A 26889-nucleotide genomic window follows, 5' to 3' on the forward strand; every position below is an offset into this window, starting at 1 on the left:
CCAAGGCCAGTTAGCAGTTAGCATGGTGGAAGTCAGCTGTTCTTCGGTTAATGAAGAAATACAGGACATTTCTGATATGTATCGATGATGAATATTATATCACGGCAATAACTGACTGATGTTGTACATAAGCTATATCGTTTATAAATCCATGTACTCAACCAAAATTGAGAATTACCATCAAAGAAGTGTTCAGAGCAAACGGGGATGTATCGACATATCCAGCCAGAGTGAGAGCAGCTCTGCTGATTCATGGAAGCCCCAATCTCTGTCTTTTCTGACACGACAGTTCTGTCTTCTCTCTCTGATTCCAAATTAGTGCCGGTAAACGGTGTAACGACACTTTGTACTTCCCACCAGTTCTTTCGCAGTCAAATACCGCACAGTAATTCGCCAGCGATAATGTTAACCTATCAAATTTATCTTTTCAAACACGCAGTAAGCACCACAACAAAACAATATGGTGGCCTGAGGAACTAACAATAGATAATGGAGAAATGGATGGATGGACTGACAGACTGACAAATTGATCGACAATGGCCAGGAGCAAATCCCAACTACCCTTTCGTTTGAGCTGTTACTGTTCGGAAACAATTCTTGTTTTCTCACAGACAAAATACTCGCCTAAAAGCAGGATGAGCCACTGAGAAGTACAGTGTGCTAACTCCATATATGCCATTTTGCAGAACAGTGATTTATGGCTGCAGTTAAATCTGCAGGATTTATATTTTGGTGATTTATATGACAATGTCTGGAATTGGGCATGATTTGCCATGGTCTACCGAGGAGAGAGACGTGTGATGCAGAAGCATGAGAGTAGTGTCGGGTGTGACCACTTTAGCTGATTGCTCTCAGTTTTTACTCATGCGGTAGGGTGTTGGCCTGCAGTGTTGGTTTGTATCACAAAAAGAGAAGGACTTTGGCCAGCAGGTTGTTCTCAAGTTAACATAGACTGGCAGCTTGCGATGGCTTTTTCGTTACGGACATTTTGCCTTTTCGTTGTGAAGCAGATGATGACCTAAAAATACTGCCTGATGACAATACTGCTTGGTCAACTCATGGAGGCAGCGAAATGGCTAGACAATGATTATTTCTTAGGGATATTTGTTACGGCAGATATCGCGGTTTTCCTCAGATTTTAGTTCATTCGAAGCCTCTTACAAATCTATCAATATTTCAAAGAGATGATACATAACATTCGCCTACATTAACATGCTGTAGCATCGGCACACAAGCTAAAGCGCTACTTACTTTCCGAGTCTTCTGTCAATCTCTGAACCTCATTTTTTGTTTCCATCTATGTGGTCATCTTATTTATTTATTCAAGTTTCTGGTGGCTGGAATATATCCAATCTGGTCGTCACATTCCCGGCATGATGAGAGGCGCTAGCTAGCAATTAGCTTGTGAAGCTAACAGGCTGGGCACTAGTTATAACAAGAAAATGACTCACAATTGCGTTGGAAAACCACTGATGCAAACGAAGGCCCTCTTTGTTTGTACAGGATATGAAAGTTCGGAAGCCAAAACCATAATCTGAAGGGACCCATTGTGAGAGTGGAAGTCAGAGAAAGGCATAAGAAAACCACCGATGCAAATGAAGGCCCTCTTGTTTGGACAGGATGCGAAAGTTCAGAAGCCAAAACCATAATCTGAAGAGACCCATTGTGAGAGTGGAAGTCAGAGAAAGGCATAGACGTAGATGTCCTTGGAAGTTTTCATGGATCAAACACCTGTTGTGAATTGTGTTTGCCTCTAGAGTTTGTTTGCATTTTAGGTTCATTTTGAAATTTCAATCTCCCAAACGTTTTGTAAATAATGTCTATGTACTACTGGGCAAGAGATTGGGCTAAGTAGCAACTCAGTTTAGGGTGTCTCAAAAGAATTGAAGGAGATAAAAATCGGTTACAACACTGGAGGCGACGTCATCCAACAATTCTAAGCAACACATTACCTCAAATATAATTCACAAAATGTAGTTCTTTTGCTCGAAAGAAATAACTCTTCTCTGTCCAGGCCTTTTTCATGCGGGAGGCTAGCTGTGCGCCCTGAAGGTGCAGGATGAAAAGATGGCGCAGCTGCTTGTACCGCCAGGACCAGACAGCTTCCGCCGCTTTAGTCGCGATTCCCTCGCGGCCATTGAGCAGCGGATCGCCGAAGAGAACGCCAAAAAGCCAAAGGGAGAGAAGCGAAAGCGCAGCGACGAGGATGAACCCAAGCCGAGTCGTGACTTGGAGGCGGGGAAGTCCGTCCCCCTGGTGTACGGGGAGGTCCCGAAAGGAATGGTCTCCACACCGGTGGAAGACCTGGATCCCTTCTACAGTAATCAGAAAGTAGGTTTGTTCAAGCAAGAGGCTTAACTGATCATATGACCCAATGGAATTCCCTTTGGGAAGTCGTAGTCTGTACCGATGTGTTGACAAGAAGACAGTAAAAATGAGACAGGAATCAGCAGTCTCCAAAATATGATTAGCGATTTGTTGAGTCTGTTCTGTGAACCTCCGAGCAGAATGCTCATAAATTTGCTTTAACGTGCTGACATGACTGGTCGACTCTCTTTTGTTTCCCAGACGTTCATAGTTATAAACAAAGGAAATTTGATCTTCCGGTTCAACGCGGCTCCAGCCTTGTACATCCTGAGCCCCTTCAACCCCCTTAGAAGAATATCCATATGGATTTTGGTCCACTCATATCCTTTTTGTCATGTTTGGTTGCCTCTATCGTCCACGATGCTACATGGGTAGATTCTCTGTGCTCTTGGTTCTCTTTACGATTGTGCAAGTGTAGCTAATGTTGTGCGGAGTGTGGCTAGACTCTACGACATGCTCTTCCTTGACACCTGCGCGCACGTTGTTCAGCTTGGTGATCATGTGCACTATCATCACCAACTGTGTATTTATGACACTGAGTCGGCCACCTGACTGGGCAAAGAATGTCGAGTATGTCGTTTCTTTGGTCGCACACTCAATCCATTACTTTTTGCTCTCAGGTGTTGATACTCTTGGGCTTCAATGTTCATTCTTTCCAACAGATACACATTTACCGCAATCTATACGTTTGAATCCCTCGTTAAAATTTTAGCCCGAGGGTTCTGCATAGGAAAGTTCACCTTTCTTCGAGATCCATGGAACTGGCTGGACTTCTCTGTCATTGTCATGGCGTAAGTATTTTCACACTTGAATGTAGGTCGGGATAGTATGCCTATGTGTGCATGTTTTCTCTGGAGCGATACATCAATGGGAACAACCTCACTTGCCATAACGTTAAAGTCCAAAATGTCACATCCACAGGAGTAGGACCATCTCAAATCTCTAGAATAGGGCCACGTGATGCACTCGTGCCCTGGCATGAATGTAGAACTTTCGTTAGCGTCAGTGGTTATCCGGCTTGCTATACCTATACCCTGAAAATGCATCTTCCTTCGACAGACATGGCCATTTACATGTGCCTCGTTGTTGATCATGAGTGCATGCACAAGATTTTCAAAAAGGCTTAACTACAACGAGGGGATGTCTGACTTGCCAGTGTGGATTCGGGCATCTACCTGGCATGGCTGCTTTAGAGCGCCTCATTGTCAGCTGTGAGTGTGCGCACGTCACACAGAGAAAGGCAGAGAATTACAAAAACATTTTTTACATATTTTACAGAGCCTTTTATATTGATTGCATGTTGTTCTGTTCATTGTTCTCAGTTTCTAACCGACAGTTTCCCTGCAGGTATGTCACCGAGTTTGTTAGCCTTGGCAGTTTCTCAGCTCTTCGCACATTCAGAGTGCTGAGAGCTTTAAAAGCTATTTCTGTGATTCCAGGTAAGCCGTCAAGGCAATACACACTTATCTGCATGACTAAAAGAACATTACATGCCAACATGTGAGTGAACTGTTCACCCTCATGGCTTTACCTGAAATATTCATTTTGCTGCTTGCGCGTTTCTGATTAAAACAGCTATGCCGCTCTGACACATGCAGAGTAATGCAGCCTGTTGCTACTCGCCAGAAATCAAAGAGCGGTCAGTCTCTTGCCAAAATGCGCGGGTGCTGTTGGTGAATGGGGCAATCGTCCGTTGCCAACAGCATCTCGCTAATATTGTCGATTTCCTTTCTTTATGACTATTTCCTTGACAATCGCACCATGTTTTTGTGGTCTACTAAAACAGAATACAGTCCAGTATAAAGCATATATAGCCTTGAAAACTGATCCGCAGACAGTTTTCTTTTTTTTCACTGCTGACTTCATTCATTACTGCCTTTTGAATACATGACCTGGCCTAACAACGTCATTGCATTTGGTAGGCTTGAAGACCATCGTCGGTGCACTGTTCCAGTCGGTCAAGAAGCTTTCTGATGTGATGATCCTCACTGTCTTCTGCTTGAGCGTCTTTGCCCTCATAGGGTTACAACTGTTCATGGGCCATTTAAAGCAAAAGTGTGTGTTCATGCCAGTACACAATGATTCCACCATTAATGGCACATTTTCCAATGGCACCTACATGAACGGAACAGACAACAGTACCCAGGCTTTCAACTGGACTGAGTACTCACTTGATGATCGTGAGTATTTGAAGCTGCCCTTTCACCTTTCACCCATTCTACCAGAGTTAAAAAAAAAACGCCTAAGAACTCTACTATCTGGTGTGGATAGCTTCTTTAAGATGTTGGGATTCCTCCTCACGGTAGTGGCCTTCTCTGCAGGCCGAAACATGATCAGAAGTATTGACCTACATTTACGAGCTAAAAATCAGCTCCATAAAATTGTAGTAATTAATTCCTAAGAGACTTTTCTCATCATCTCAAAGCATTTCTCTTCTTTCAAATTCACCTCACAGGGCCGTCCGACTCGCAATGTCAGCATTTTTCTGTCCTCTGATTGATTGAGAGCAAAACTGGTAAAGCCAATTTTAATTTGCATCACATCTGTAGCTATCTGCACACATTGATTCATTAGAATTAAAAAAAAAATATGCCACAATAGTTGATGGAAGAGGAGAAATTGACTTGGTCTTGAACAGAATAAAAAATTTGATTTCAGGGCAAACCTTTCCAGAAAAGCTAGGCATTTGAGGTAGAGGTCGGCTAACCCAAAAGCTAGCTAGCTTTTTTTTTCTTCTTTTTTTTGGACTGATTTTGTCCCCTTCATGAAAAACCATTGCGTAAACAATGACCGTACGTGACATCAATGTCATTTATTTATCAAAAGTGCACCTCAACCACTTGAACTGCAATTCTTGTCCCCTCCCACCCCAGAAAACTACTATTATCTCCCAGGCAAACGGGATCCATTGCTTTGTGGAAACGGCAGTGAGGCTGGGTAAGTTGATCCCAAAGGCAAACAAACATTAAAGGTGACATAAGATTAAATATAATATTAATATTAAACTGGGAATCTCAAGGCACCACTGAATATGTCTTGTAAGCTGCCTATGAGAAATCGTGTCTTGAAGTAAGCTGTTCGGATTTTCACAGTATCTTGTCATTGAAAAAAAGAAAAAAAAAACGGTTTCAAATTGCATAAAATGGAATGTCTCCTCTGTCAAAGTACAGCATCACAAATTTGCTGGATTTAGCTGCAGGATACAACGTGTGACACTTTTTTCTTGTCTTTTTGATGCAGGCAGTGTCCAGAAGGGTTTTCGTGCATCAAAGTGGGAAAGAACCCCGACTATGGTTACACCAGTTTTGACTCGTTTGGGTGGGCCTTCCTTTCCCTCTTTAGGCTCATGACTCAGGATTTTTGGGAAAACCTCTACCAGCAGGTAAACCGTAATGTCTGACCAAAACGTTTGATTTTATGTAATTGTACACACAATGCATCTTTATTTATATAGCGCTTTCACAACAGCCGCAGCTGTAACGAAACGCTTCACGGAATCAATTTTATAGATGACTGCGAGCCAAGAGGAGAAATTGACTTGGTTTTGAACAGAATAAAAAATTGGATTTCTGGGCAAACCTTTCCAGAAAAGCTAGCCATGAAAAACCATTGCGTAAACAATGACCGTACGTGCACGATGGCGCCCATCGTGCATGCTCGACTGCTTAACTTTGTTAACGTCGCTTAGCAAGTCTACTCTGTCATGGTCAATTAACAATTGATATAGATACTAGGGCCCGACCGATGCAGATTTTTTTCAATATTTATCAGAATAAAATCCCGATGACATCAATGTCATTTATTTATCAAAAGTGCACCTCAACCACTTGAACTGCAATTCTTGTCCCCTCCCACCCCAGAAAACTACTATTATCTCCCAGGCAAACGGGATCCATTGCTTTGTGGAAACGGCAGTGAGGCTGGGTAAGTTGATCCCAAAGGCAAACAAACATTAAAGGTGACATAAGATTAAATATAATATTAATATTAATATTAAACTGGGAATCTCAAACGGCCACTGAATATGTCTTGTAAGCTGCCTATGAGAAATCGTGTCTTGAAGTAAGCTGTTCGGATTTTCACAGTATCTTGTCATTGAAAAAAAGAAAAAAAAAACGGTTTCAAATTGCATAAAATGGAATGTCTCCTCTGTCAAAGCACAGCATCACAAATTTGCTGGATTTAGCTGTAGGATACAACGTGTGACACTTTTTTCTTGTCTTTTTGATGCAGGCAGTGTCCAGAAGGGTTTTCGTGCATCAAAGTGGGAAAGAACCCCGACTATGGTTACACCAGTTTTGACTCGTTTGGGTGGGCCTTCCTTTCCCTCTTTAGGCTCATGACTCAGGATTTTTGGGAAAACCTCTACCAGCAGGTAAACCGTAATGTCTGACCAAAACGTTTGATTTTATGTAATTGTACACACAATGCATCTTTATTTATATAGCGCTTTCACAACAGCCGCAGCTGTAACGAAACGCTTCACGGAATCAATTTTATAGATGACTGCGAGCCAAGAAAGTGATGTGGCTGCACAAAGAGCACCGAGTTGAATTTTTATCAGTAAAATACACTCATTGTATCAAAATACGTTTAGCCTTTTTTTTCAAGGCAGCTCTGATCTAATCCGAGCCAACACTTAACCTTTTTGGTGAAGGATTTCAGATCTAAAATAATTCAATTTCAGTTGGCAAGGAATTCCGAAGCCTCTTACGGAAGAGCTTGATTGCTCAAATGAGGAACGTATTGCTTCACTCAATGTTCAAGGGTCATTCATAGCTTAATGGATGAGCGGCATTTGTCCTGGCTGTTTGTCTAAATACAAAACCAGCACAGGCTTGGCCTCTGTCAAAGCCTTCTCACATTACAATATTTGGAAAAATACGTTTTGAAGAGCTTGTTCAAACAAAAGCATGATGCGCAGGTGTGTCTTCACCAGAATGAATAAAAGACGAGTCGAGGCGTGACTCAGACAAACACGGTCCTGCACGATGGCGCCCATCGTGCATGCTCGACTGCTTAACTTTGTTAACGTCGCTTAGCAAGTCTACTCTGTCATGGTCAATTAACAATTGATATAGATACTAGGGCCCGACCGATGCAGATTTTTTTCAATATTTATCAGAATAAAATCCCGATAACGGATTAATCGGCTGATTAATTGAAAAAATATATTCCGGCAATGGAATAAAAAAATCATTTTATTTATTTAGTCCAATAACGCTAACAACAACAAAGATATGCATTATGGGTAGAGATGTCCCGATCCGATCAGGTGATCGGAAATCAGGGCCGACCATGTGATTTTCAAATGATCATATCTGCTGAAAAAGATCCGATTTTGGAATTTTGGAAAAATGTCATTGTCTTTGTCCAGCCTGTCGGCAAGCTCATATAGTTTGCTATTTGCACATACATTGTTGCTTTCTTTTTTGCCTGCTTTGAGCCATTAAAAAAAAAAAAAAAAAAGTGTGGGAGCTTGACCGATACGCTTGACATCTACTTAACACAATGAAGTTCAAAGAAAAACCTCAACATTTGGGAGGACGATAGGGAGTTGTCTCAAAGGCACCTTTGTTGTACTGACACAACAACCGTATTTCTAAACATTTATTTTGACCGCAAATATCTGCTGTATATTGCCACTCAGTGATTCCAGCAGGTTAATCGATAGAAAATGCCTGGCAACTGCCTCATCATTTATAGGAATTGCAAATGTAACTGTCATCTCTTTGTTCCCGATAGACATTACGGGCCTCTGGAAAGCCCTACATGGTATTCTTTGTGCTGGTCATATTCCTTGGCTCCTTCTACCTAATTAACCTGATCTTGGCTGTGGTTGCGATGGCGTACGAGGAGCAGAGCCAGGCCACCATTAAGGAGGCTCAGGAGAAGGAGGAGGAGTTTCAGGCCATGCTGGAGCAACTCAAGCGACAGCAAGAAGACGCTCAGGTGGCTCAGCCTATTTTTTTGTTACTACGACCAGGGTTGGGAGTAAGGCAGTTACAAAAATGCAGTGGTGTCTCGCCGAACGAAAAATCCCAATTTATGACTTTTTCAAGTTAGGAAACGTCGATTTTGTCCATTATGTTTTTTGCTTTTGTGTTGCCAGTCAAAATTTGACTTCGCAGCACACTTCAGATACACACTTAAGTGAAGTGGGGGGAAAAGTGGGGGGAAAAAAAAAATCGCAGATGCACTTTCGGCCGCTGACTGAAGGAGACACATAGTCGAGCACACAAATATGAAATGAATAAACTGGCAAGGAGGCTGGAGCAAATGCTGACACAGACTAACTGCAGCTGCTGACGTCACTCCAAACCGTGCCTGCTTAAAGATACTCAACATTCCACTTTATAGTTCCACTTTAAACTTTGCTATTGTTGAAAATGTTAAAAAAAAAAGTTGTTTTTTTCCGTTCAGCTTATTTTAATAGGGAAACTAGAAAAAAGTGGCATGTAAGGGGGGGGGGGGCGGCCCAGCTCCAATCTCCCAGCACCATAACAATTTCAGTGGGCAAAAAAATTCGATGGCGCCCAACATGCATGCTCGACTGCTTAACTTTGTTAACATCGCTTAGCAAGTCTACTCTGTCATGGTCAAATAACAATTGATATAGATACTAGGGCCCGACCGATGTCGATTTTTTTCAATATTTATCAGAATAAAATCCCGATAACGGATTAATCGGCTGATTAATTGAAAAAATATATTCCGGCAATGGAATAAAAAAATCATTTTATTTATTTAGTCCAATAACGCTAACAACAACAAAGATATGCATTATGGGTAGAGATGTCCCGATCCGATCAGGTGATCGGAAATCAGGGCCATGTGATTTTCAAATGATCATATCTGCTGAAAAAGATCCAAAATCAATTTTGGAAAAATGTCTTGCCTTTGTCCACCCTGTCGGCAAGCTCACATAGTTTGCTATTTGCACATACATTGTTGCTTTCTTTTTTGCCTGCTTTGAGCCAATGTATGAAAAAAAAAAATGTGTGGGAGCTTGACCGACACGCTTGACATCTACTTAACACAATGAAGTTCAAAGAAAAACCTCAACATTTGGGAGGACGATAGGGAGTTGTCTCAAAGGCACCTTTGTTGTACTGACACAACAACCGTATTTCTAAACATTTATTTTGACCGCAAATATCTGCTGTATATTGCCACTCAGTGATTCCAGCAGGTTAATCGATAGAAAATGCCTGGCAACTGCCTCATCATTTATAGGAATTGCAAATGTAACTGTCATCTCTTTGTTCCCGATAGACATTACGGGCCTCTGGAAAGCCCTACATGGTATTCTTTGTGCTGGTCATATTCCTTGGCTCCTTCTACCTAATTAACCTGATCTTGGCTGTGGTTGCGATGGCGTACGAGGAGCAGAGCCAGGCCACCATTAAGGAGGCTCAGGAGAAGGAGGAGGAGTTTCAGGCCATGCTGGAGCAACTCAAGCGACAGCAAGAAGACGCTCAGGTGGCTCAGCCTATTTTTTTGTTACTACGACCAGGGTTGGGAGTAAGGCAGTTACAAAAATGCAGTGGTGTCTCGCCGAACGAAAAATCCCAATTTATGACTTTTTCAAGTTAGGAAACGTCGATTTTGTCCATTATGTTTTTTGCTTTTGTGTTGCCAGTCAAAATTTGACTTCGCAGCACACTTCAGATATGTATGAAAAAAAAAAATGTGTGGGAGCTTGACCGACACGCTTGACATCTACTTAACACAATGAAGTTCAAAGAAAAACCTCAACATTTGGGAGGACGATAGGGAGTTGTCTCAAAGGCACCTTTGTTGTACTGACACAACAACCGTATTTCTAAACATTTATTTTGACCGCAAATATCTGCTGTATATTGCCACTCAGTGATTCCAGCAGGTTAATCGATAGAAAATGCCTGGCAACTGCCTCATCATTTATAGGAATTGCAAATGTAACTGTCATCTCTTTGTTCCCGATAGACATTACGGGCCTCTGGAAAGCCCTACATGGTATTCTTTGTGCTGGTCATATTCCTTGGCTCCTTCTACCTAATTAACCTGATCTTGGCTGTGGTTGCGATGGCGTACGAGGAGCAGAGCCAGGCTACCATTAAGGAGGCTCAGGAGAAGGAGGAGGAGTTTCAGGCCATGCTGGAGCAACTCAAGCGACAGCAAGAAGACGCTCAGGTGGCTCAGCCTATTTTTTTGTTACTACGACCAGGGTTGGGAGTAAGGCAGTTACAAAAATGCAGTGGTGTCTCGCCGAACGAAAAATCCCAATTTATGACTTTTTCAAGTTAGGAAACGTCGATTTTGTCCATTATGTTTTTTGCTTTTGTGTTGCCAGTCAAAATTTGACTTCGCAGCACACTTCAGATACACACTTAAGTGAAGTGGGGGGAAAAGTGGGGGGAAAAAAAAAATCGCAGATGCACTTTCGGCCGCTGACTGAAGGAGACACATAGTCGAGCACACAAATATGAAATGAATAAACTGGCAAGGAGGCTGGAGCAAATGCTGACACAGACTAACTGCAGCTGCTGACGTCACTCCAAACCGTGCCTGCTTAAAGATACTCAACATTCCACTTTATAGTTCCACTTTAAACTTTGCTATTGTTGAAAATGTTAAAAAAAAAAGTTGTTTTTTTCCGTTCAGCTTATTTTAATAGGGAAACTAGAAAAAAGTGGCATGTAAGGGGGGGGGGGGCGGCCCAGCTCCAATCTCCCAGCACCATAACAATTTCAGTGGGCAAAAAAAAAAAAAAAAAAAAGCAGAGCCAGGCTACCATTAAGGAGGCTCAGGAGAAGGAGGAGGAGTTTCAGGCCATGCTGGAGCAACTCAAGCGACAGCAAGAAGACGCTCAGGTGGCTCAGCCTATTTTTTTGTTACTACGACCGGGGTTGGGAGTAAGGCAGTTACAAAAACGCGGCAGTGTCTTGCCGTACGAAAAATCCCAATTTACGACTTTTTCAAGTTAGGAACCGTCGCTTTTGTCCATTATTTTTTTTTTTTTGCTTTTGTGTTGCCAGTCAAAATTTGACTTCGCAGCACACTTCAGATACAGTTGGTCTTGGGTGGTGACAAGTATGTAAATAGTTGCGGCATGTTGCTGCAAACCAAATTAGAATTTAAGAGCAAATGATTGAGTCATTTTCAGAGTAAAACGTTAATATCTTGTCTTTTTACTGCTGAAAATGGCAAAATAAGTTTAGTATCCTTTTAAGAAGGGGATGACAATGGAAGCCTCCCTTGTTTTGTGTCGTTACAAAACATTGCTATTGTTGAAAATGTTAAAAAAAAAAAAAAAGTTGCGTTCAGCTCATTTTAATAGGGAAACTAGAAAAAAGTGGCGTGTAAGGGTCGGGGGACAGTGGGGCGGCCCAGCTCCAATCTCCCAGCACCGTAACAATTTCAGTGGGCAAAAAAAAAAAAAAAAAAAAATCTTTTGCCATGCAAAAAACAAGGTGTCTGTCAACCAAAACAGCTGTACGACCACCTCTCGCACATCATCGACCATCATGTACGAAAGGACATCAAAACCATAGTAAGGGGAATCCATCTCGGACATAATGGCTAGCAGACGAATGGAAAAATCTTTCTTCAGCACTCTCCAATTCGATAAAAAATTCCATGTGGCATCCATATTACGACGATAAGGTACCTGACCGCCCCTAAAATTTTCTCAACGGATTTAGACGATTCACAAAAATGATCAATTTAAGAAATAAAACGGCGGATTTCCGCGGATCCGCGGAAAATTGCCATGTATGATATTAAATAAGGGGCCATCCAGCCTCACAGACGTCAACAAAAAAGTTTCACGGGGAAAACAATCTTGCCCCCCGGTATTCACTGTGCTTTGCACGCCACTGTAAATACGTGCCGTATATATTTTTTGACAACATAAGTGAAGAGTAAAGTAAAAAAGTTCGACAGCATTTGGCCTGTTGAGACCATTACCATTTGTAGTGTGTTGTTTTGGTGCCGTCTTGTTAAAGGCCATCAGTCTATTCATGTGAAATGTCATAACATCCAATCCAATAAGAGGGATGCGTGATTGCGTTACTCGAGATTAAATTGCTTTTCCAAACCGATGTTTCCAAATCTGACATTTTCCTCCGCTCCTCCCCCAGGCCACTGCAGTGGCGTCTGCAGAGCACGGTGAGGTCAGCGACCACCCCGGTGGCACGGAGAGCTCCTCAGAAACGTCCAAGCTGAGCTCCAAAAGTGCCAAAGAGCGATGCAACAGGCGAAGGAAAAGAAAGGATGAGGGCAAGGTCCCACAGTCCGAGTCTCAGGAGAGTATTAAGAAGGCCCGATGTCGCTTCTCGGTGGAGCCCAATGTGCTCAACTATGACATGAAGTGCTCGTCGGCCCACCAGGTTCAGTACCATTTGGTGCTTGATGTGTCCGTGGTGTCCTCCGTTTTGTCTTGCAATGTCGTGTCACTCTAAGGGCCTGATCTACTCAAGGTTTGCGCACGCAAAAATGGGAGCAAACTTGATGTCGCACGCACATGTGGAAGCCGATTTACAAAGCGGCCGTACCCAGGATTGCTAACGTGCAAAATGACCACACATGAATTTTGCCTGTTTCTATCTGGAGGCTCAAAATGTCATGAGGAGTCGACAGAAATAGATTCTTTTTGCATGTGAATACAGACTTGTCAAATCTGCCACGAGTCGAACGTCATCTTTTCCATTCATTGAAAATAGTTTTGAAATGCCAGAAACAAAAACTACTAAGACAGATCCAGGGGGATATAAAAAGCCTTCGCGCGCCCTGTTGAAATTGTTCTGCCTCTTCTACTGACATTTCCAATTCCTCGATTTCAAACAGAATTTTGTGCTTGTTGCGCTCTCCCAAATGTTGCACGGTGAAAAATAGAACAGCTGCTTCGAGCGCAGAACCCATTTTTGAATATGACGGTCACCACCACGATTGCCAACAACGACCACCAGCAGCAGGTGCAATCTGTTAACCCGAACATGCAATTTAGCGCCCACTTTTTGGTACACCTTCGTAAATCAGGCCCGAAATGTTTCGATTTTAGACGGCTGCTATTAAGGAGTAGTTTTACTTGAGTTGCTTACCATGCTTACGGCTCACACACATTGTTACATACTGTCCATTCGTCCATCTCATATACAGTGGAACCCTATGAAGTCGAATACAATTTCAAAGTATACCAACATTTTCTGGGTGGGAAAATATGTCCCTAAAGTTGAATGAAATGATGAGTTTGACAGCTCAAACTGCACCCCGGTTCAGCACGTGGCATTTAATATTGCTATGACAGTTACTAAAGGGTTTCGACGTCATCAGGCGGATTTTGGATTGGATGATTTCCAGCATATCATCTGGGAAAATTTGTGACAGATTCCAAAAAAATAGCAGGTCGACCTCAGCGGTTCCACTGTACGCAGCAAATTAACGAAGACGTGTGACTTATGAGGAGTAAATAAAATTGCAACTATCCTCTTTCCCAGAGTTTCGCTTTTCATGAGCTGCATTGCATTCAGCAGCAATGATATTAGGTCCACTTGCACAATCTATTGAGATCCCCTACACAGGTTTTCTAAAAAATTCCGCATTAGTAACCTGTTAATGACACCGAATGTCATCATCTACGAATAGCTTTATTATGGCGCGACTGGATTGTGTAGGTGTACTTAATGTTACTTTTATGCAGCGATTCCATTCTTTGAAAGCACTGCTGTGCATATTTTACTGATTTGTTATGCATTGCATGTCCAGGCTGACATTGTGCCTTCTTCATTCCGTAATATTTTCTTTTCATTCGAATCAAGCCTGAAAAGTAAGCTTCTTTATGAGCTTGTGGCGCATCATCACCATCACAAACAGAATCTTATTCTTCTCAACTCTTGTCATTGCTGATGATGTCACCAGGACGCTTTTTTTTCTGCTTTCCTTGAAATGCTTTTCACCAGTATGGCCATCATCATTACCAGTTCCTTCCTTCCTTCCTCAATGATCGTCATCGTGGTTTGCAGTCATTGCAACTATGGCTTTTAATTTGCTTTGTTTTCAACGCTGATTGCGCATTGGTCATCTTTATCACGCCATTCTTCATCTGCCCCTCGAATGTCATAAAGTTGTTTCTTCTTCACACTCCCCGTGTATTCGTCCTTGCTACTGAAGAATATCTTTCTCTCTTAGTCCTTTCTGAGTATTCACGGACCCCCATTCTCATCCAGACGGAACAGCAGGACCAGCGTTTTCAGTTTCCAAAGCCAATCACGAGATGCCGGCTCAGAAAATGAGTTTGCAGATGATGAGAACAGCATTTTTGAGGACAACCGGAGTCGAAGAACCTCTTTGTTTTTTACCCGGGGGCGTGACCGCCAAGGCAGCAGTATCAGCCAGTCCAGCTTCTTTCCACATCCGCTGCTTTCACCCTGCAGGATGAAACAGAGCACTGTAGACTGCAACGGAGTAGTGTCCATAATGGGTGTCGATTCAATCCCGTTATCACCTATGGGGCGCTTTCGTCCTAAACTGACACTAGATAGGACCTCCAATAGAGACAAAGTAAGAAAGGGTCATCCCGTCTCGTTTCACCTCTGCCATATCATCCGTAGTAATTCTCTGCTTGTTGTCCTGACTGTGTTGTAAAGCATGCGCATCTAAACCAATTCAAAATTATATTTAAAAAAAAGATTGTCAGTGGCAGAGGGTAAGTGAAGCTGAAAAGATGAGCGTCTTGGCATAGGCGGTGAAGATTTTTCTTGAGAAAGCAAAAATTCTTGGACCGTTCTGAAATGCCAGAGGAAATGTGTTATTTTAAAACAATCAAAAGGTACCTTAAGAGTATCAGATTGGACGCCTTGCCAAAACGGTCCGGTTCAGTTCGGTTTCCGTTCATTTGATTGCAATTCCATTTCAAAGGGTTCCATAAGATCAAACTTTTCAGTATCCATTCGTTTGACGTCCCAGGTACCCTTGATCAGGGCAAACTGAACTGAATTGTATGGATCATACGGTGATGGAAAAAGTTATAACAGCCTTTGGACTTGATAGATGCGATATTACACTGTTTGGTCTTTTGTCATGATAACTCTCGAGTCGCGCCACTCTTACAAACATGATTTTCTCCCTCAAGGCTGACACTACCGACACTGATGGGGGAACAAACCAGGAATGGACCGACTTTCCTGAGGACCCACGAGCCAGGGACAGAACTGTTAGCGTAGCCAGTGTCATAACCAGCACAATGGAAGGTAGGTTGTGGAAGCCACGATATTCGTGTCCGGTTTTCATTTCTCAGATGTTGACAAAAGCAATCCAATCCTTTTTTTAAATTTTTTTATTTTTAATGCAACAGAGCTCGAAGAATCGAGACAGAAGTGTCATCCCTGCTGGTACAGTTTCGCAAACACTTTCCTCATCTGGGAGTGTTGTCCAATCTGGCTGAAGATCAAGAAGGTGGTCAAACTCATTGTGATGGATCCATTTACGGATTTAACCATCACCATCTGCATTGTACTCAACACCTTATTCATGGCCATGGAGCATTACCCAATGACTAAGGATTTCTCCAGGACGCTGAGTGTGGGCAATATGGTGAGTGGAAGACACCGTAAAGACCATTTCAGTTGACCTGACTTTTGGGGCGTGGCTAAATGGTTCCATATGACGTACTTCGGCATGCCCGCTCAGTCGCCCTTCCTACATTTTAGAAGAACTCGAGCTCCTTCATTTAAATCAACAGTTATCCTGCGCAATCGTTCCTTTGACGTAGTCCGCAAGGGGGGCCACTTTAGAGCGACTTGGTGTCCGCTGTGAGTGCAAAAACATCACGGAGAGAAAAGGCAGGAAGAGTTCCATTTTCGATACTTTTCAGTGGAAAGGTTGTTCACCACACGCTTCCCTGTGATGTGTCAAATTCGAGTGTTCAGTGATGAGTAGCTTGTTCATTTAAAAACCGTGGTCATGAAAAGAGGTTCTTTCTGTTTCTTCAAGGTATTCACGAGCATCTTCACAGCGGAAATGGTCTTCAAACTCATCGCTATGGATCCATACTACTACTTTCAGGAAGGGTGGAACATTTTTGATGGAATCATTGTCAGTTTAAGCTTAATGGAGCTTGGTTTGTCCAATGTTGTTGGAATGTCCGTCTTGAGATCGTTCCGATTGGTAAGTTTCACCCCGCCAAACATTCCGTGCAAGAAGTTGAAGAGTCCTTTCCAATCTTTTTTTTTCTTTTGTCTTTTTCTTTCGACAGCTACGGGTGTTCAAGTTGGCCAAGTCGTGGCCGACTCTGAACACCCTGATCAAAATAATCGGTAACTCTGTGGGGGCTTTGGGAAACCTGACGCTGGTGCTGGCTATTATCGTCTTCATCTTTGCCGTAGTGGGCATGCAGCTGTTTGGGAAAAGCTACAAGGATTGTGTGTGTAAAATCTCCAGCGACTGCACCCTGCCCCGCTGGCACATGAGTGACTTTTTCCATTCGTTCCTCATTGTGTTCCGAGTGCTTTGTGGGGAGTGGATAGAGACCATGTGGGACTGCATGGAGGTGGCTGGACCGACCATGTGCATCATTGTCTATATGATGGTCATGGTGATTGGAAACCTTGTGGTACATTTTCATCTCTTGTGGTCAATTCATGAGTCCAAGTCATCCAAATCTAAAAGTCAAGCTAATTGACGCAAATGATTGATTTTTGTATATGAAAGTTATTGCGGTCTGAACAGTATTCAGACTTTCTTTTCATTGGCCTTATTGTGATCTATTAGGTGCTCAACCTGTTCCTGGCCTTGCTGCTGAGTTCATTCAGCGCAGACAACCTGGCTGCCACAGAGGACGACAGCGACACCAACAATTTGCAGATCGCCATTGCACGGATCCACAAAGGCATCGCCTTTGTCAAATCCCTGCTTCAAAGCACCTGTAACAGCGTCTGCCTCAGGAGTAACGAGCAAAACCAGGGAGAGGACAAATCATCCCTGGAGGATTTCCATAAAGCTTCGGGACCCAACGGCATCCCCAACCATACCATTAAACAGCTACCGAGGAACGGAAACGGGGATGTGACAGGGGTGGACAAAAGTGGGGACAAGTACATCGTCTGCAGCAAGACCGACGATTCCATCATGTCTTTCATCAACAACCCCAGTCTGACTCTCAATGTTCCCATCGCGGTGGGGGAGTCCGACTTTGAAAACCTCAACACGGAGGACTTCAGCAGTGTCTCATCCGATGCAGCGGGATGCCGTGTGGTAAGGCTGCTCTTCAAAATTTCTCTCTGCAATTTTATTTATTTATTTATTTTATCAGCTGCACATTTTGGCATCTAGATTTCAAAAAGGGACAAAAATAGGCAAGAGGGTGGAGTGCAGGCCCATTGCACCGAGCTGTGCGGCTCAGTTCGAGACGCACAAAGCTTTTCAGGGAAATTTCAAAATGACCCAAAAATGCATCTTTTCAGACGAATTCACAATTACTGTCAGGGTAACTTACAGCACTGTTATTATTGATACAGCTGTTGTGCGCAGTGCGCTCTTGTCCCTCCTCTGGCTGCTCAACGCCTCGATCTAAATGCAAACAAGTTTACCTTTGCAAATCACAACAGACCTGAGCAGTGGCAGCGTGGGCTTGAGACTAATTGTGCATTGAAACCAAGAGTCAGACGTCCACATAACAATTTTGGTCTGGTTCTCACAGCACCACCAGAGGATGTTGGCTCATTTGCCTTGGATGCGCTTTTTTTTCCCCCATCCACCTCACTGGCGGTGTCGAGTCTACAATTTATGACGATATACGATTAATTATCATGATTCAGTCGAGCTCCGTCGCGGGACTGCGCTATATGAGAAGAACGGCGCCAGCCCAACTCAGAGAAATAATGTCTTGTCATTGGGTCATTTGTTCTCCCTCACAGGAGCACAAGCTAGTTTTTACAGCACAGCTCTATGAGGGCAAGGTAAGGGCACAACTATATGGTGGTCATGTTTGAAATAGGAGCGGCTAGAAAAGAAAAAGTGGACAGGGCGTAGGACGCACCTCTTCTCTTGCTTCCACTCTGGCTTTGCGCCTTGAACCGCTTCCACCGGGTCTGTTTAAAAAGATAGCGATCGCGCCATCTCACCAAAGTTCTTATAGTCCCTGTAAAAGTGAAAATAAAATTGGTCTTTTGAATTACCACAAAAAGAGTATAATTAACAACACTGCCAAATTTGAATGATGAAAAAAAAAAATGCAGTGAATGACAGACAACGAGGCGCTCTAAGCAGCCACACCGATGTGTAATATTACGATGCATTTTCGGCATGGAGTCGCTAGCTAGCAAACTGCACATCGCAATTGCGCTGGTTTCCTGCTGATGAGACCAAAGGTGTTTGTGATTTTATACAGTGCGGTAGGGGCGACTCATGCGGGTGCCCAAGTACGTCCAGCCCCCCCCCCCCCCCCCCCCCCCCGTACAAGGATTGTGTGTGTAAAATCTCCAGCGACTGCACCCTGCCCCGCTGGCACATGAGTGACTTTTTCCATTCGTTCCTCATTGTGTTCCGAGTGCTTTGTGGGGAGTGGATAGAGACCATGTGGGACTGCATGGAGGTGGCTGGACCGACCATGTGCATCATTGTCTATATGATGGTCATGGTGATTGGAAACCTTGTGGTACATTTTCATCTCTTGTGGTCAATTCATGAGTCCAAGTCATCCAAATCTAAAAGTCAAGCTAATTGACGCAAATGATTGATTTTTGTATATGAAAGTTATTGCGGTCTGAACAGTATTCAGACTTTCTTTTCATTGGCCTTATTGTGATCTATTAGGTGCTCAACCTGTTCCTGGCCTTGCTGCTGAGTTCATTCAGCGCAGACAACCTGGCTGCCACAGAGGACGACAGCGACACCAACAATTTGCAGATCGCCATTGCACGGATCCACAAAGGCATCGCCTTTGTCAAATCCCTGCTTCAAAGCACCTGTAACAGCGTCTGCCTCAGGAGTAACGAGCAAAACCAGGGAGAGGACAAATCATCCCTGGAGGATTTCCATAAAGCTTCGGGACCCAACGGCATCCCCAACCATACCATTAAACAGCTACCGAGGAACGGAAACGGGGATGTGACAGGGGTGGACAAAAGTGGGGACAAGTACATCGTCTGCAGCAAGACCGACGATTCCATCATGTCTTTCATCAACAACCCCAGTCTGACTCTCAATGTTCCCATCGCGGTGGGGGAGTCCGACTTTGAAAACCTCAACACGGAGGACTTCAGCAGTGTCTCATCCGATGCAGCGGGATGCCGTGTGGTAAGGCTGCTCTTCAAAATTTCTCTCTGCAATTTTATTTATTTATTTATTTTATCAGCTGCACATTTTGGCATCTAGATTTCAAAAAGGGACAAAAATAGGCAAGAGGGTGGAGTGCAGGCCCATTGCACCGAGCTGTGCGGCTCAGTTCGAGACGCACAAAGCTTTTCAGGGAAATTTCAAAATGACCCAAAAATGCATCTTTTCAGACGAATTCACAATTACTGTCAGGGTAACTTACAGCACTGTTATTATTGATACAGCTGTTGTGCGCAGTGCGCTCTTGTCCCTCCTCTGGCTGCTCAACGCCTCGATCTAAATGCAAACAAGTTTACCTTTGCAAATCACAACAGACCTGAGCAGTGGCAGCGTGGGCTTGAGACTAATTGTGCATTGAAACCAAGAGTCAGACGTCCACATAACAATTTTGGTCTGGTTCTCACAGCACCACCAGAGGATGTTGGCTCATTTGCCTTGGATGCGCTTTTTTTTCCCCCATCCACCTCACTGGCGGTGTCGAGTCTACAATTTATGACGATATACGATTAATTATCATGATTCAGTCGAGCTCCGTCGCGGGACTGCGCTATATGAGAAGAACGGCGCCAGCCCAACTCAGAGAAATAATGTCTTGTCATTGGGTCATTTGTTCTCCCTCACAGGAGCACAAGCTAGTTTTTACAGCACAGCTCTATGAGGGCAAGGTAAGGGCACAACTACATGGTGGTCATGTTTGAAATAGGAGCGGCTAGAAAAGAAAAAATGGACAGGGGGTAGGACGCACCTCTTCTCTTGCTTCCACTCTGGCTTTGCGCCTTGAACTGTTTCCACCGGGTCTGTTTAAAAAGATAGCGATAGCGCCATCTCACCCAAGTTCTTTTAGTCCCTGTAAAAGTGAAAATAAAATTGGTCTTTTGAATTACCACAAAAAGAGTATAATTAACAACACTGCCAAATTTGAATGATGAAAAAAAAAAATGCAGTGAATGACAGACAACGAGGCGCTCTAAGCAGCCACACCGATGTGTAATATTACGATGCATTTTCGGCATGGAGTCGCTAGCTAGCAAACTGCACATCGCAATTGCGCTGGTTTCCTGCTGATGAGACCAAAGGTGTTTGTGATTTTATACAGTGCGGTAGGGGCGACTCATGCGGGTGCCCAAGTACGTCCAGCCCCCCCCCCCTCCCGCCCCCCCGTTTTAGCCACGCACCTCAGAAATCAGGAAATATGAAATAGTGAAAGTGAAAAACTGAAGACTACAAAAGCTGTCAGTCTTTGCTCATATTTTCAGCAATTATCTTCAGACATGTATAATGTTTCTGAAAAAAATGTTTGAATTCATAATGAGTGCCCGTACAGCCCTGAGTGCCACATCGCATTAGGTGCCATTTAGGTGTACAAGCCCAGTTTGTTTTGTTCTAACGCAAAGCTGAGGAAACACTATACCCTTGTTGAACATGTTACTGTAAAATATTTGCCTGCACAATGTGTAATATTGAGGAAGAAGGCTTGTAAAAGCACTTTACTGTACATTTCACTCATAATGGAGATCTAATCACACACACGCACACACACAAAAACCCTTTTAGCTGACTGGCCTTTTTCTTTTTAACTTAATTCACCTCCGCTGTTTGCTTCTTCACCGATACGGTTGCTTTTTGTTCACATTTTCTCTTCACTTCACCGACGCTGAAACGTCTGCAGTTGTAATACTTGCAATGGGGAGCTTTACATTCCATATAAAGGAGTGTAGCGTGAATCTCATGCCATTTATTTGTCCACAAAAATATCACAATCGACGTATTTCAAGTGTACATTTAAAGCTTAATTTGGTGGCACAAACACATTAACTCGAGTTCCTCAAGCAGTTACGTGCTTACATCACTCCCCGCACTGCATTAGCCAGTCCCAGGACAGTGGAGGGCTCGTGCAGTGTTCACCGAGAAACCTTTCAAGGCTGTTCTCATCCTGTAACTCTTAGCGGACACACCCTGTGCAAAGGCTGGGTGAGAGCAACACCGCCTGCATGGAGACATGCGCCAACATTCTGACCGCAATTTGATTTTGTGCCTTCGCAGAGGTCGTGATGCTTACTGTAAGAGACATCGACAACAAGTTCAGTTACGGTGTTTGCAGAGTAACGTCATGTCGGAACTGCACTGTCATTGTATGGACAGAACTATTGGGACACAAAAGTGAAAGTTGAGTAAAATATACAAAGCGGCTTTCTTCAAAACGTTTCCGCAAACCATTTTTTTACCAAAAGGGCTCGATAAAATGACTAAGAATCGAGTGGTTTGTGTTTTGAAGCTTTTCATTTTTTTAAAGGGCAAGTTTTAGGTTTTTAGACCCACGTGTCTTCCTTACATCAACATCTGGCATTTATTTTGCTTCCGGTCGATGTTAGTCTAACATCAAAACCTTGTTTGGCCTCATCCACTTAGACCATCAATGACGATGGGCAGCTCAGCACCTCCGAGGCCAGCACAGTGGACTTGGGGGAAAAAGATGGCGACTCTCTCGACTATGAATTAGAGGAATCCATGGAACCGGATGCCTGCTTTCCCGACGGTGGGTATTGGCCCAAACGCGATGACGACTGGTCTCTGCGGCCAATTCGAGCCCTGCTTGTCATTTGTTGCTTTCTTCCAGGCTGTGTGCAGAGGTTCCAGTGTTGCCAGGTAAACGTTGAGGTGGGCAGGTGGAAAATATGGTGGACTATCAGAAAGACCTGTTTCCGGATCGTGGAGCACAACTGGTTCGAGAGCTTCATCATTTTCATGATCCTGCTCAGCAGTGGCGCCTTAGTAAGTTTCGTACTCCACGGCCGTAGCGTTGCGAGTTGAGCGTGAACAGTTTTGATCATCATCCTTACTTGCTGTGTTCAAAAAATAGGCGTTTGAGGATGTCTACATTGAGACCAGGAAGACCATCAAAGCAATGTTGGAGTACGCGGACAAAATGTTCACCTACATTTTCATCTTGGAGATGTTACTCAAGTGGGTGGCCTATGGCTACGCCAAGTATTTCACAAATGCCTGGTGTTGGCTCGACTTCCTCATTGTGGCTGTAAGTTGGACTTTCAGATCTTGATCCTAATTTGGTCAATGGATGTGGTAAAGGAATGGATTATTGTTTTCCAAAGTGATGCGAAAAAAAACAAACTTATCCTCACATACTTTTGTCGTTTTTGTGTTTTGGTTTCAGGTTTCACTGGTCAGTTTGGTGGCCAACGCGATGGGATTTGCTGAACTTGGGGCCATCAAGTCTCTGAGAACCCTGAGAGCTCTGAGGCCCTTGAGAGCCCTTTCGAGATTCGAGGGGATGAGGGTAAGTCTTTGGGAAATTCACCAGAAAAGAAAACCGTCGCTCCTTATCTTACGACATCTATTTTCCACTGGACCTTTGTACTTTTCCCACTGAAAGTTCAGTTCAACTTCATTTGACGTCTAATGACAGTGTCAAATTCCTGAAAATTTACAATCCGTCTGTTCAAATATTCACTCGGAAATGGATGTCAATTCTGCCATTTGACAGATTGCCTTATGTATGTGTTTGATGTTCCGCAGGTGGTTGTCAACGCACTTCTTGGGGCAATTCCTTCCATCTTCAATGTCCTGTTGGTGTGCCTCATCTTCTGGCTCATTTTCAGTATCATGGGCGTCAACTTATTTGCGGGAAAGTACTACCGCTGTGTCAACAGAACCACAGACGAACCTTTCCTGCCCACTAAAGTGAAGAACATGACGCAGTGTTTGGCCTTGGGGAAAGATGTTGCTCGCTGGAAGAATATTAAAATCAACTTTGACAATGTTGGACTGGGTTACCTCGCACTTCTACAAGTGGTGAGTTATGATTACATCATCTGATGAAGAGGCTTTTAAACATGGCTGATTTGGAATATGTCCATAGGCTACGTTTAAGGGATGGATGGACATCATGTATGCCGCAGTCGATTCCGCAAGCAAGGTGCTTTTGTTTAGCTTTAACAATGGATTCCGTTTGTTGAATTTTTTAGTCCGGGTCAGGACCCAAAACAATGGCTCACAGGTGTTGTGTCTCATACTTTTCTAGCCTGGAGAACAGCCGGCATATGAGATCAACCTGAAGATGTATCTGTATTTTGTGGTTTTCATCATATTCGGTGCCTTCTTCACACTCAATCTCTTCATTGGTGTCATAATTGACAATTTCAATCAGCAAAAGCGAAAGATAAGTATTTCGTATCGTACTAAAGTGCCGTATTTGATTTTGATAAAGAGTGGAACCTCTGAAGAAAAACACAAGTCAATATCTGGTGTGACGATATTTGCCTAATGACCCGACACTGCAAGGATCTGTATGCAGGTCCTGGAAGATGAAAACAGTCCAATTCTTCATTTTAAAAAATGTTTTATTGATTTTTTTGTTATTCTTCGAATCGTACGTCTGATGTGGTGATCAACGTTCGAGGTTCTGGTGTATTTGCACGGAAATCAGATCGTTTTATGTTCAGAAAGTATTCGCTATGCAGTGATTTAACATCCATGACATGCCCTCTATACTTTGGAGGCCAAGACATCTTCATGACTGAAGAACAGAAGAAATACTACAATGCCATGAAAAAGCTGGGCTCAAAGAAACCACAAAAACCCATTCCCAGACCATCGGTTCGTAGCTTTCAATCTAATCTGCATTCCAAATCTTTGCATTCGTTCTCATCGCTTATTTTTTTTACCCTCCATTCCAGAACAAGATTCAAGCCTACATATTTGACATCACCACAAAACAAGCATTCGATGTTGTGATCATGGTTCTGATATGGCTGAACATGGTTGCCATGATGGTGGAAACTGATGACCAGTCAGTTAAAAAGAAAGAAATTCTCAGCTGGATCAACGGGGTGTTCATTTGCGTCTTCACGGGCGAGTGTTTGTTGAAGATGATCGCACTGCGCCAGTACTTTTTCACCAACGGTTGGAATGTTTTTGATTTCATCGTCGTCGTTCTCTCAATTATTGGTACGATCCATTCTCTGCCGAATTCCGGTGAATCCTCGTCGGGTCAATGAGATTTTCCCGCTCGACTAACAAATGTTTCCTTTCCTCTTTAGGTATGTCTCTCTCTGAGCTGATTGAGAAATATTTTGTGTCGCCCACGTTGTTCAGAGTCATCCGACTGGCTCGAATCGGACGAGTCCTCCGCCTTATTAAAAGTGCCAAAGGAATCCGCACTCTTTTGTTTGCCTTGATGATGTCACTTCCTGCCTTGTTCAACATTGGTCTCTTGCTCTTTTTGGTGATGTTTATCTACGCCATCTTTGGCATGTCAAACTTTGCTTACGTGAAGAAAGAATCCGGCATCGATGACCTTTTCAATTTCGAGACGTTTGGCAACAGCATGATCTGCCTGTTTCAGATCACCACCTCGGCCGGGTGGGACGGCCTACTGGCTCCCATTCTCAACAAATACGAGGACGACTGCGACAGCACCACCGAGCATCCCGGCAGCGCTGTCAAAGGAGACTGCGGATCTCCTTCCGTTGGCATCGCCTTCTTTGTCAGCTACATCATCATCTGCTTCCTTATCGTGATCAACATGTACATTGCCGTCATCCTGGAAAACTTTGGCGTAGCCACCGAGGAAAGCGCCGACCCGCTGAGCGAGGATGATTTTGAAGTGTTTTACGAGGTTTGGGAAAAGTTTGATCCGAGCGCAACCCAGTTTATGGAGTACAACAAATTGTCCGAGTTCGCCGATGCCTTGGACCCGCCGCTGCGCATCGCCAAGCCAAACAAGATCGAGCTCATCTCCATGGATCTTCCCATGGTGAGTGGCGAACGCATCCACTGCCTGGACATCCTCTTCGCGTTCACTAAACGGGTTCTGGGCGAAGGTGGGGAGATGGACATACTCAGGGCACAAATGGAAGAGAGATTCATGGCCTCCAATCCTTCCAAAATGTCCTATGAGCCCATCACGACCACCCTTCGCCGCAGACAGGAGGACTCGTCGGCCGTGATCATCCAGAGAGCTTTCAGAGAGCATTTGAGGAGACGCGCTGCCGACAAAACCTTCGCGGAAGCCAAAGACGACATTCCCAAGGACGAAAAGCCGGTTGACAAAGAAGATCCAGTCGCGGACAAACTCCATGACGTCTCTGGCTCAGACATTAAGGAGCCTTCAACCTATCACACGTCGGAAAATGACAAAGCCGAACTGGATGACAAAGACGGCACGCAGCATGATTCGTAAGGAATGTTGGGAGATGCTTCAAAGACGTTCTAAGTCGTGACCAAATGTTTACAAGCGGCATCGGACTCCTTTTCTCAGCGTCTGGATATCAATGCCAAACTGACTTTTTCAGCTCATGAGCCTCAAGGTTGGTGCCTAAAAGGGAAAAGTGGCTCATTCGGGCAGCAGTGAAACCATTTTCTAGGAACAAGACTGTTGGAAGAGGATGGGCAGCATTTCTCAAGCGTTTGAAAAGACATTTTCACAGTCGTTCATGCTCTACTTTCCATTGCAGCGAGCTCTGTTCTATACAGTGTCTTGGACTATGACCATATCACTGACTGGTGTATTGTTTTGCCGACTTATTTTAAAAGGGTTGCCGTGATGTCGTTTCTTTTTTTAATCCATCGATTGCCTTTTTTCATAAACTTTTTTTTTCAACTTTTGAAATGTGTGGTTCGTTCAGGATGAATATAATTGCTTTCACGCTAGCTCTGTCTCGAATACCGTTGCCGTGACGTTGTTTCTTTTTTGAATCCATTGATTGCCTTTTTTCATAACTTTTTTTTTTAAACTTTTGAAATGTGTGGCATATAATTGCTTTCACGCTAGCTCTGTCTCGAATACTTGAAAAATCCAAAACGGACAATGTCAGACCTGCTGCAGCCAGTGTGCATTGACATGAATGTATGACCCGAATAAATGCATGCAAGAGCATTGGATGGGGAGCATATTTTCATCAGCCGCTTGCTTCGTGAAGCCAAGCAAATAATCATGACATGGCTGTTTTATGAAATACAGCGCAACATCCAAAGCTGACGCTCCATCCTGCCACTTTGGTTGACTTCCAAGTCAACAATTTTCCATGCCGTTTCATAGACAGTGAATAGTCGTGGTTGCAAAAACTGTATGAATACAGGTGACTTAAAAAAAAAAACATTTGTGATAGCACCTTAAAAGGAACTACATAATAAACTGTTTACTTTAGCACTTGCAAAATTTTATTCCAAGTTGAATGACTTTGGATG

At 43.6% G+C, this 26889-nt stretch overlaps 2 protein-coding genes across 3 annotated transcripts; both read left to right on the top strand.

The window, feature by feature from the left end:
• The first annotated feature begins 1586 nt into the window (after positions 1–1586).
• scn1laa (sodium channel, voltage-gated, type I-like, alpha) lies at positions 1587–26362 on the top strand. Of its 2 annotated transcripts, none has more exons than XM_019888862.1 (26): positions 1587–2331; positions 2569–2687; positions 2848–2937; positions 3030–3158; positions 3715–3806; positions 4290–4547; positions 5241–5304; positions 5608–5749; positions 8113–8322; positions 12492–12740; positions 14539–14946; positions 15524–15599; positions 15704–15942; positions 16342–16515; positions 16604–16960; positions 17119–17601; positions 22093–22219; positions 22301–22455; positions 22544–22717; positions 22856–22978; positions 23218–23493; positions 23561–23617; positions 23723–23860; positions 24193–24297; positions 24378–24648; positions 24741–26362. In XM_019888862.1, exons 1-26 carry the CDS (start codon positions 2068–2070, stop codon positions 25880–25882), a joined length of 5922 nt encoding a protein of 1973 aa, XP_019744421.1. In that variant the 5' UTR covers positions 1587–2067; the 3' UTR covers positions 25883–26362. The 2 variants fall into 2 exon arrangements, with proteins under 2 accessions (XP_019744421.1, XP_019744420.1); XM_019888861.1 differs by having other exon boundaries at positions 14539–14910; positions 15482–15599.
• Positions 18811–19768, top strand: LOC109527135 (sodium channel protein type 8 subunit alpha-like). Its single transcript, XM_019888860.1, has 2 exons — positions 18811–19003; positions 19162–19768. Exons 1-2 carry the CDS (start codon positions 18857–18859, stop codon positions 19720–19722), a joined length of 708 nt encoding a protein of 235 aa, XP_019744419.1. The 5' UTR covers positions 18811–18856; the 3' UTR covers positions 19723–19768.
• Positions 26363–26889: the final 527 nt, after the last annotated feature.

This window comes from Hippocampus comes, unplaced genomic scaffold, assembly GCF_001891065.2.
Source record: "Hippocampus comes isolate QL1 unplaced genomic scaffold, H_comes_QL1_v1.1 scaffold272, whole genome shotgun sequence".
In the NCBI taxonomy this organism is placed as follows: Eukaryota; Metazoa; Chordata; class Actinopteri; order Syngnathiformes; family Syngnathidae; genus Hippocampus; species Hippocampus comes.